The sequence below is a fragment of the Monodelphis domestica genome, chromosome 8 (assembly GCF_027887165.1).
Source record: "Monodelphis domestica isolate mMonDom1 chromosome 8, mMonDom1.pri, whole genome shotgun sequence".
Taxonomy (NCBI): Eukaryota; Metazoa; Chordata; class Mammalia; order Didelphimorphia; family Didelphidae; genus Monodelphis; species Monodelphis domestica.
The window spans coordinates 189,754,633-189,766,825 of NC_077234.1; the positions used below are offsets into that span (position 1 = coordinate 189,754,633).

At 36.8% G+C, this 12,193-nt stretch overlaps 1 protein-coding gene across 3 annotated transcripts in view; it reads right to left on the reverse strand.

The window, feature by feature from the left end:
• Nucleotides 1-11,128: 11,128 nt before the first annotated feature.
• The window catches only part of LOC100019749 (sulfotransferase 1C4-like), a 33,866-nt gene continuing 32,801 nt past the window's right edge, over nucleotides 11,129-12,193 (reverse strand). For all 3 annotated transcript variants that reach the window (XM_007501199.2, XM_016424891.2, XM_007501200.3), the window contains exon 9: nucleotides 11,129-11,517. In XM_007501199.2, the coding sequence (XP_007501261.1) occupies nucleotides 11,405-11,517 (113 nt within the window). In that variant the 3' untranslated portion in view covers nucleotides 11,129-11,404. The remainder of the gene's footprint in view (nucleotides 11,518-12,193) is intronic.

The following is a 12,193-nucleotide window of genomic DNA, read 5'->3' on the forward strand; positions in this document are numbered from 1 at the left end:
ATATAGAGTGTGTGGGTCCATAAAACGTACTAGATCTTTTTTTTTTTTAACAAGTACTATGGAATAACCATGTTTCTCTCATCTTGTATTTGTGAAATTTACTTTTTTTTGTCCTCCACCCCTCCCAGGATAGTTTCCCTTTATCCCTAGGAAATTAGATTTTATTTCATTGGCCTTTAAAAGCCTGTTGAGATCTTTTTGTTTCCCCAACATTAATACAATTTATTAACTATCTTTTCCAGCTTTATGTACTCTGCCAATCTGAGGAAATTGCTTTCAGTGATTTTGCCCAAGTCTGTGTCCTTTAAGTATCCACTAGACATCTATAAGCTGACTTTGAGTTCCTACTTCTTATATATATATATTATATATATATATATATATTTATTCAAATGTATTTACCTGCTGATACTTTCATTTAGACCACATCTTTCTAGTCTGTCTACATACCAGGATGGAATGAGAGACATAGGTTATGCTGAAACCTTGGTAAAATATGTGCAGATCCTTTGGTCCATCAATCTGGTAACCTTGTCAGTAATGGAAATAAAATTAAACTGTCATAATCTTTGGTTCTTGACAAAGCTGTCTTTACTAGGTATGAACTAACCATTCTTGTTCTTTAAGTTCACTGAAATGTAGTCAGTCTGGACAGGCCACTTTAAATTTTCTAGGGCATTTAGGGACTCTAGAATTATCTTGCTACTTATTTTTAATTCTTTGTTCCTTTTAGACATTTTTGTTTCTTTTAGCCGCTTTCCAGTCCAAAGTCCAGGTTGACCAAGTCCATTTTTGGTAGAGAAAACCAAAGCCAAATAAGAGTGGGATAGTTCTGACTTTTCTCTGTTGATCATCATCATTGTTCAATTAACTCAACAAGCAACCCTACCCCTTCTTAGGTCTTCCTTTTTTCTCCCATATGGTTTAAAGAAGCACTTTTTTGATCTTCTGTTTTTCTTGTCAGTCTCAGTTTATTTTGAGCTGTTGCACTGTGGACATTATTCGTATAGGCCAGTGCCGTACTCAAATTCATTCAGCATTATCTGCTCCTTTTTCTGTCTTTTACTTCTTTAAAATAGCTAATGTGCTCCATTATTTCCCTGTGCATTTGCATTTGGACTTTTTAGATGATTTCTACCACTACTCTAATCAGAATTGTTTCTCAATTCATTTTTTAATTCAATAAATATTTATTAAATATTGGTACAGTGCTGGTTACTAGGGAAATAAAGAAAAAAACAAAATAGTTCTGGCCCTCAAAGATCTTATGTTCTGTTGAAGGATAGGCGAAACATGTACATAGACAGGTAAATACAAAGTATATAGAAAATTCTAGAGAGAAATTTCTGTATATGGCAAGTGCAACCAATTAGAGGGACCAGGAAAGACTTCCTTTAGAAGGTGGAACCTGAGCAGTTTTTGGAAAGAAGCTAGATATTCTAAGAGGCAGGGGAGAGGAAAGACTGCACTCCAGATATGGGGGACCATTTGGGCGAAGACATAGAGGCAAGACAGAACATCATTGTAGGGGGAACATGTGGCAGGACGTTCTGACTGGGAGGGAGAGTATATGAATAAAAAATGATTAGTGTTCATCAGGTGCTTACGCTACACTAAATAATATGCTAAATGCTGAAGGAGAGTAATGGGTAATTACATAGAAAAGCAAATGGGAAGGGCTTTACATATCAGACTGGGCATTTAAATTGGCATTTTATCTTATTGGTCATAGGTAGACACAGACATTTTTGAGTATGGAGTGATGTGGTCAAATCTGAGTTTTAGGAATATTCATTTGATAGTTGTGTGGACACTAGATTTGAGAGGAGAGAAACTAGAAAGAGGGATAGTAATTGGGAGTCTATAACACATTAATACAATAAAGAGAACAGGGATGAAGAACGTACAACCTTAAAGGGGACACCATTAAAATTGCCTTTTATAAGTTATTTGAATCCTTCCACAAGGCGCCAGTTTTGCCACACTGCTAAGCCTGGAATATACCAAGCAGAGAGAAAGAGCCAAAACTAAGATTCTCTATGGAATACATTCTTCCTCTGGGTCCCTAAAGTTCAGAATTATAGACTATTAGCAAGAACTCTCTGGCTGCTGGTAATTGCTGGGAGGATGCCCATGATGAAATCCAAACAGTAATATACCTGTGTCTCAAACCACATGGAGCTTCATTAAATAAAAATAAAATATTGAATCTTGGTGGGAACCATATGGGCAGACATTGCATTGGTGCATGCCAGGCTGTGCAAAGACCTTGTGCTCCAAAGAAGAAAAGAGCTATAAATCCAAGGCCACATTGCTGCTGCTGCTACAAATGATAGCTCTAAACCCATATGCTACTAAGTCACACACTTGGTTAAATGACAAAGAAGTTAAGATGTTTCATTTTATAATTTTTGTTTCTTCTACCAATTCTTCTTTCCACATACACACCAGCACAATTTATCACATACTGTAAACAATATATTATTTAAATGTTTAAATACTCACACAAAGATGTCAGTTCCTTTCTTTCTTGTCTCTTCTGACTTCTTTTCTGCTAAATAACGTCTTCAATTGAATTGGAAGGGCTATGCATGGTGGGATGTTTACTCCTTTAAACATCCCTTGTGGCTAGTTTCACAGCAACCCGTGGAAACAGGAGGGAATAGGAAACTGTTCAATTCCCACACTTGTCTCATGCTTTCCTCCAGTCATGACTTGCACCCACAGAGAATGTATGGGGAATTAATTAAATTCACAGAGCAATGGTCATTGCTGACATATAGGAGTGGTTATCTGGAAGAGACTTAGCAGAGGCAAAAGACTTAAAAGGGCACTTCAGCTCTGCCAGCAACATCACTGGGGCCTCAGCTTTTGCCATGAGATTCACTGTGAAGAAATCTGAAGCTTTTTAGAATATCTGTGGAGCTTTTGGATAATCTGTGCATTAAAAGGTGAAAGGAAGCATTAAAAAACCCTCACCTTCTGTCTTAGAATCAATACTATGTATTTGTTCTAAGGCAGAAGAGTGGTAAGGGCTAGGCAATGGGGGTTAAGTGATTTGTCCAGGGTCTCACAGATGGGAAGTGTCTGAGGACCTCCTGTGTTTAGGTCTGGCTCTCAGTTCACTGAGCCACCTAGCTGCCCTGAAAGGAGGCATTTTTTTTTCATTCTCTAATTTTTTTTATTTTAATAAATTTATTTAGTCAATTTAGAACATTATTTCTTGGTTACAATAATCACATTATTTCCCTCCTCCCCTCCACCCACCCTTCCTATATCCAACATGCAATTTCACTGGGTTTTACATGTGCCCTTGATCAGAACCTATTTCCATGCTGTTGATATTTGCACTAGGATGTTAATTTAGAGTCTTCATCCCCAACCATATCCCCCTGACCCATGTATTCAAGCAGTTGTTTTTCTTCTGTGTTTTTACTCCCACAGTTTTTCCTCTGAATGTGGACAGTGTTCTTTCTCATAGATCCCTCCGGGTTGCTCATTGCCACTAATGGAGAAGTCCATTACCTTCGATTATACCACAGTGTATTAGTCTCTGTGTACAATGTTCTCCTGGTTCTGCTCCTCTCGCTCTGCATCACTTCCTGGAGGTCGTTCCAGTCTCCATGGAATTCCTCCACTTTATTATTCCTTTTAGCACAATAGTATTCCATCACCAACATATACCACAATTTGTTCAGCCATTCCCCAATTGATGGGCATCCCCTCGTTTTCCAACTTTTTTGCCACCGCAAAGAGTGCTATTGCTGCCAGTCTTAACCAAATGGAGTCAGTTTGGTAGGCTTCCATCATGTACATGCCGAATGACTACCAGGCCAAACTTTGAACTCTTAAATAGTTTTTTCACATTTCTATATTTACAGAGAGAATTTTCTGCCAATTTTTTTTTACCTAGTTACTTTGCTTGTATTGCTCCAGAATTATGTGGAACAGGGAAGAAGGAAGATAGGTAATTTTGAAATGTAGATTATTTGCAAGGAACAGACAGATCTGGTACTAGGCCTTAAGGCACCAAAGGTACCCTGTGTTCCAGTAGCCTAAATATTAAGTTTCAGGAAGTGCAAAAAGGTTGCAAAAAGCTTGAGGATAGCTCTGTACCCAGAAAAGAGGACACACACACACACACACACACACACACACACACACACACACACACACACACACATATATATGGAGAGAGAGAGAGACAGAGAGAGAGAGAGAGAGAGAGAGAGAGAGAGAGAGAGAGAGAGAGAGAGAGAGAGAGAGAGAGAGAGGGAGGGAGAGACAGAGAGACAGAGAGACAGAGAGAGACAGAGAGAGAGAAAGAGAACAGTCTTTATCATCATTTTTCTCCTTTTTCTTGTTCCTAAGAAGAATAATTCAACAAACATTTTTTTAAGTCTGTACTATGTGTCAGGGACATATGGGGTGTTCTGTGAGGACTAGCATCTCTAGTGTGAGGGTTTGCCGAGTGCTTTTAAGGGTGGTTCATTTACCTTTGGTGTTCACCTATCACCCAACTCTCACCTGTGGCTCCAAAAAACTATAACACATGCAGTGGTCACACCCTGGCAAATTGTCTCACAGATGGGCTAAACCAGGTTGAGGGTAACTGGCAGGCCTCAAACTCATTGCTGAATTAAGAGAATTTTGACCTCTAGCACCTGAAGACTTCTCTGTTGGAATGGGCATCTGAAAACAATTTATTTAAATGGCCTTGGAAGCAACTGAAGCAGGCGCCATGGAGCACTTGGCCAAGGCATTGAAATCACCAAGATATCTAGTGCTTCTGAGGTCATTACCAGTCATCCTGACTTTTTCCTTGTCACTGGATTTTGATGAGTATGGAAAGAGGGAAGCTAATGACTCTTTGCCACTCTGCCTCGCTTAATTCCATTTCATGCACAATAATTCAAGCCATCACCCCATTATGTCATTGGTTATCTTTGAAAATGAAGGGTGAACTGCTGTGTCTCCAGCATGGTGCTAGGTATTGGAATAATTCAGGCTAGTAGTATTACTGCTGTAGTTTAGCAACAGCAGGTTTTAATTGATTCTAAAAAATGCTCATGTGACATTAGACTACATTAAGAGGTACAAAGCTTCTAGGAATAGAGAGGTGATAGTTCCACCCTGCTCCATCTTCTTTTGACACCTTCTGGAGTGTTGTATTCAGCTCTGGCTACCATAGTTTGAAAAGTACTGTATAAGCTGGTGAGTGTACAGAGGTAGACAACTAGGATGGTGAAGACCTTGAATCCATGACAAAAGAGCACCAGTTGAAGGAAACAGGAATGTTTAGTTTGGAGAAGAGAAGACTCAGGAGGGAGAAACTGTCTTCAAGCATTTGAAAAGCTATCATATGCAGAAGGGCTTGGACATGTTCGGTTTGGCCCAAGAGGGCAAAATTAGGAGCAAAGAATGGAAGTCCCAAAGAGGCCAATTTAGACTTAAAAATTTCCTAACAATTAGAGCTTTCCAGAAGTGGAATGGGCCACCTTGAGGGCCGGTAGGCTCCCCTTCATTGATGTTCTTCCAATAAAGGATAGATTCCTTTGGTGTATGAGTTGTACTAGATGACCACTGAGATTCTCTTTAACTCTCAAATTCTGATATCATGGACCCTTAAGCAGGTTTTTAGGGAACTTAATCTCCTGCTTATATTGTTTTCATGGGAAACATACTCTGAGTTCCAAACAACAAATATATGAACAAACTTTGTTTATAAGTTTTATGAAGCTAAGATAATCAACAATGCTATTGTTTACAACAGGGAAAGTTAATTAGCTAAATGCATAAATTTCACTAGACCATGTAGTTAATTTTTTATAGTTAATTAGTTAAAAAATTAAGGTCTCTTCATTATTACAATTAGTAAATTAAAATCTTTCTGTATTTCCACAAACATGCTTGATGTAACAGAATCATTGAATTTTATTTAGAGCTGAAATTTTTGTGAAAGAGCAAATACTTTTATGTAATTATTGATTACATATTGATAAAAGCAAGAACAATTACAAAGAGATTTCTAAAAAGTTTTATTGATTACTCTTCATGCCTTAAGTATTTCTGAATATGCCCCTTCTCTCACAGGACTTCCTCTTATAATAAAGAAACAATCCGTTCAATCAACATCGCAACCATGTGTCACGGTATATGCAATATTTCAAGCCCCAAATCTCCCATCTATGTGAAGAATGGAAGAAAATCAGTTCCCTCGACTCTTTGCCAGTACCAAACTTAGTTGTTATAATTACATAGCACTTCATTTTGGTTTTGTTGTTTTTTTCTGCATACATGCCTATTTTCTTCTTTAGAAAATAATTTTTATTGCTATCTTTTGTTTTTCTATTGTTTGAATTTACTTTTATATTACTCTCTTCTCTTCTCAGAGTGTCATTCCTTGTGATAAAGAATTTAAAAGAGAGAGAGAGAAAGAAGAGAAACCAGTTCACCAGAATTTATCAACTTACACTGGTTATAATGTTCCACACTCCTATAAGGCTGGTTACTTCAAAGGACTAAGGGGAAGGAGGGAAATAGACTGTCTTTATACCTAAAAAAATTTTTTTAACTGATATCCTCATATCACACAATTTCCTCTAGTGCCACTGCTTTATGCTTCCCAGAGAGCCATCTGTAGTAACAATAATATTAAAAAAGAAAGCAAAGACAAACCCCAAATTTGACCAAAAATAAAAATTCTGAAAATGAATAGAAAGTACCCCATCCCTGCAAAGAGTGGGGAGAAGCATCGTCCATAATTTCATTCAAGTCATGCTTGTTCTTGTAATATCAAAAAACTCTCTTTTAATTTTTTGTTGTCCTTTCAGTGGGCATCTACTTTGTTTTCACCTCTTTTCTATCACAAAAGTGCTGCTATAAATATTTTGGTACGTATAGGGGCTTTCTTTTTATCAGTGACTTCCTTTGGGCATTAGCCACGTAGTAGAGTCTCTAGGTTAAAACGTATGGAAATTTTATTCATTTTATAGAATAGAGTTTCGATAATAGTCAGCTTTAGACACCTATTATGTGCTTGTCCATTATGTTAGACCCAGGGAAGAAATAGTTAGATAGGAAATAGCAACTGTTCTCAATAAGCTTCTAATCAAACAGGGGCAAAGATGGAGATAGAAAGCATGAGTGCAGAGGACACTGAGGTGAATACGAAGGGAAAATGCTATGAGAAATAGGAAGAAGTAGAGATTTCTCTCGAAATAGGAGTGGAAGGAAGGGGAGAGATGGAAAGAGTTCAGTCAAGGCTTTATGACAGTGGTGGTATCTCAGTTGGACTTTGAAAGGATAGATGTTCCTGAATGGATGGAGGTAGGTGGGGCAAGTCTCTTCCAAGGCATAGGGAGTTAATGTGAAAAATGAAAAACCAATGAAATCACAGATATAGGAGAAGAAAGTCAAGAAAAGTAGATGCTCAGTTATACTGGAATGTAGCGTTTGTAAATGAAGTCACAACATGGTCATTGCCTTCAGCATCAAATAAATACAAAATACTATATTTGCTATTCAAAACCCTTCATAACCTAGTTCTCTTCTTCTTTTTCAGTCTTCTTACTCTGTACCCACTGCCATGTACTCTCACCCAATGACACTGGCCTTCAGACCATTCTGTTAACAAGACATTCCAACTTGGGTCTATGTTTTTCTCTGACTGTATCACATTCCTGGAATGTTCCCACTCCTCAACTAACTTTGATGGCTTTCTTTAAGTCTCATCTAAAATGTGATCTTTTTCTATTTAAATTTAAATTTTAAATTCTATTTAAATTTAATTTAAAATAGAAATTTAATAGAAATTAAAAAGAAAAATGGAATTTAATGGGAAATATTTATTTTCTATTTATCCTCTTCATAGCCTGCTTTCTCTATATTTGTTTGTACATTTTCTCCTACAGTAGACTGTAAGCTGCTTGAAGTTAAGAGCTTATAATTTTTTGCCTCTTTTTGGATCTTCAGTACTTAGCACAATGCCTAAGACATAAAAGGAACTTAATAAATGTTTTTTGATTGATTTACTGGTAAAGTGGCTTGGAGATTTTATAATACTCTCAACATAAGCATCAGGAGGTGATATTTTATTTGGAAGGCAATGGATAGTTACAATACCATTTCTAAATATAGGACGTGATACCATCTGGAGGATTATTACTTTGGTAATTATGTGAAGGATGGATTTAAGTAAGAATAGACTAGAAACCACCATTTAGAGAAGGAAGTGTGATATAGTACAAAGGGCACTGGGCTTTGACTCATGAGTCTGAAAATCTGGGTTTGAGTCCTGAATTTGCCTGCTCTTAACTATATAGCCATGGGCAAATAACTTTTCTTTTTTGGAGCTTCAGTTTCTTTACATGTAAAATGACTAGAGCTGTGGGTCAGCTAGGTGGCTCAGTGGATAGAGAGCCAGGCCTGGATAGAGGAGGTCCTGGATTAAAATCTGACCTCAAATACTTTCTAGTTGTGTGATCTGAGCTGAGCAAATCATTTAACCTCCATTGTTGAGCTTTTACTACTCGTCTGTCTTAGAATCAATATTGTTTCTAAAACAAGAGGTAAGCATTAACCAAATGACTAGAGCTTGACTAACTTTCAGTAGGTCCCATTTAGATGTAATATTTGAGATGCCTTATGACAGTTCAGTAAGTTGGAAGAGATGAGGGACTGAAGGTGGTAAAAAGAAGAAGAGCAGAAAGATGGAAAAGACATTGTGGAAGTTAGTTTCATACCAGATATATAAAGAGAATAAGAAATCTTTCTTGGAGAATGATTCTTTCCTAGTGACTCCTATTGGATACCCAGGTACCATATTAACATGATATGTATATCAAGAGATAGCCATGGTATTGTGGACAGAAATCTGGCTTAAGAGCCAGTAGGACCGGGGGTCCTTTTCCTCCTCGGATAGACTTACTATGTAATGTTGGGCAAATCATATAACCTCTCAATGTTCTAAGCAGATTTCCAAGATCAAGTTGCAGAACAAATGGTAAAGAGAGCTCTCCTAAATCAGTGAAATCAGCTTCAATCCTTATCCCTATATATGTCAAAGTGAAGTGCATTCATTATAGGGGTAGGAGGTGACAAGAAAGCAGTGTGACTCAGACCCAGAAAGAGTAAGGTTGAACAAAAATATCCCGCCCTCCCATTTATTCAGGAAGGGTCAAGAAAGAAGTAAAATTTTAGTCACAATTTGAATGTTGAAAGGATACATTTGAGGGCTGAGGTGGAAAGAGAGCTCAAGGAATGTGGTACAATTTGGAGAAAGGCAAAGATTGGCTGAGATGTTTGTCTAAGGTAAAAAAAAATGCATTGTAGGAAGAATTGGGGAGGGAAAGGAGGGAAACAAGGGAAGAGAGCTATTTGGGGGTCAATTTATTGAAGGACAGTTTAGTTTTAGACAACACCTTGGATTTTGGTTAGTATAGGTATAATACAGATTTCTTTTGAGGGAAAAACAGAAGGAAATTAGACACTAGGAAAGATCTTGGAAGAATCTGATTGAATTTGACAACATTATTGATGATAGGTCAATAAGAATCATATACGAGTACGCTGTACATGTTTAGGTAAGAGCAATGGATCTAGCATCAAGGAAACCTGAGTTCAAATCTAGATGCAGACACTTACTAGTTGTGTGACCTTGGACAGAGAACTTAATATCTGTGTATTTTTTTAACAGTTAAAGAGAAATGACCATTTTATATGAATTACAAGTTTGTTGTTCTGCATTTGATGAATAGTAAATTGAATTTTTGGCTGTCATATTTCAGCTGAGCTACCTATGACCTACATAGAAAGGACTGAGTTCTCCTTCCTGATATATCAGAAACATCTGGAGAAGGAAAACTATGTGGAGACTTTACTTTTTAGTTCCTTTTAATTGGTAGCATAGCCCCCAAAGCTAATTCTGTTGTGGGCTTGGTTAAGAGAGGCATAGCTTCTAAGAAAATGGAGTTAGTTATCTTCATTCCTAGTTGGGCAACATCTGGACTATTATGTACATTTTTGGGCATACAATTTTAGCAATATTCTTGATAAGCTGAAGAGTATTCAAACAAATGAACCATAATGGTTAATGGCCTTAAGTCCATGTTGTATGAAGATCCATTGAAATAGATCGTAATATCTTACCTGGAGAGGGGTTATGATTCCTTTTTTTTTTCCCCCAAGTTGTTGGAAGGTTGTCATATAGAATAGGGAATAGATTGTTTTTGGCCTCACAAGGCAGAGTTAGGAATGAGTAATTCATACTTCATAATAATTGATGTTAAGTGGAATGAACTGCCTCAAGAGACTATGGTTTTACCTTATGGAAGGTCTTTAAATAAGGACTGAATAATCCTGTGCCAGGTAGATTGTACTGTAGAAAAATGTTCATTTTGGAGTACATATTAATTCTGAGACCATATCACTGCTCAAGATCCTTCCAACTTTGAAATTCTGTGATTCTAAGTTTTATTCCTCAAGTTAACTGTAGTGGAAAGTTAAATGAAATCAATATCCTTAAGATTCAAGATGAATTAGTCTATATATGTTTTACATGGGGAATTGAGGAATCTCTCATCTTCAGACTGGACTTGGCAAATTTAATTTGTCAAAAGTAATTCTGCATCTAACCAGGAGAACATTGTACACAGAGACTGATACATCATGGCACAATTGAATGTAGTAGACTTTTCTACTAGCAGCAATGCAACGATCTAGGACAATTCAGACAAACTAATACCCTATCCACATCTAGAGAAAGAACTGTGGGGACAGAAACGCATAAGAAAAACATATGATTGACATGTGGTTCAATGGGTATGTGATTTGGGTTTTATGTTAAAAGATCACTCTACTGCAAATGTGAATAGCAGGAAATAGGTTTGGAACAATGATACATGTATAAGTCAGTGGAATTGCTTGTCAGCTCCTGGAGGGGGGAAGGAAGAAGGATAGGGAAAGTCCTGAATCATATAACCATCGAAAATTATTCTAAATCAATCTTGGGAGCCTATAGCTACAATATGTAATATATGGATTTGGTGGACTGTAAATTATGGTGGCATAATCAAAAAGAAGAGCAAGAAAAATACAAATGAATATATATCAACACACATGCCAGAAATATACTAAATTAATTTTATTATGAGTAGCATCATGGAAATGCAATTATATTAAATATCTATGGAGAGGGGCATGAAACAATAGGATAGTTCCTGAGATTAAAGGAGTCAGTGGAGAAAAATCTAAAAAGACCTCCAAAAAGTGAGCCTAAAATGTTTCCTATTTTTTGGCATTGTTGTGAGAATTTTATGTAGTTAGTAACAAATCTCTTTAGCTTCAGAGTTTTGGGTGAGTTCAGAATTCTTCCTCATTCTGTCTCAATCCCAGATTTTCCTTCTTAGTCATCCATGGAGAAAGAGAGTGTAGTATCAGCCATCTTCTCCTTATAGATTTCATTAAATCTCTCATTCTGAGCTACTGTGAAATGATTTTTCCAGTCTCCAACAGTGCCTAAAATACAACAATGAAATATTAATAAGCATATTTAATAAAAGTAGATGTCACTAGACTCACATTTTAGTGGAGATAGTGCTACCTTGGTACCAGGAAGACAAAGGCTCAAATCCTATCTCTAACACTAGGTGTGTGATCATGATGAACAGGTTATGTAAAACTCTTAGACTCAGTTGCCTTGTTTATAAAATGAGAATAATAAGAGCGAATCTACATATACATGTGCATATACTAGCTGATAGTGTCCTGAGCAAATTACCTTATGTTTAGTGAATATTTTTCATTTTCCTATCTGCATGCTGCCACACAAGAGGGTAAATTCCTTGAGGGCAGGAATAATTTTGTTTTTATCATTGGCTTCTCAGCATCTATCATGGGATAGGACTCCTATCATAGAGTATAATATTAATCATACAGTAGGTGCTTAATAAATGCTTGCTGGTTGTTTGAATGCTTGAAAATATTCAAGTGTGGTAAATTCTTTATACAGTCCACAGTGTTAATATTAAAAGGCAAGATATCACTATTGACCACTAAATAGCTTTCATTAATACCAAGAGCCCAGTATAGGAGGATTCAATTTGAAATATGATGGTTGTTTTATAGAAGAGGGAAGGGAACAAAATTCGTTAAGCACCTACTACCATGTGCCAGTCACTGTGCTAAGTATTTT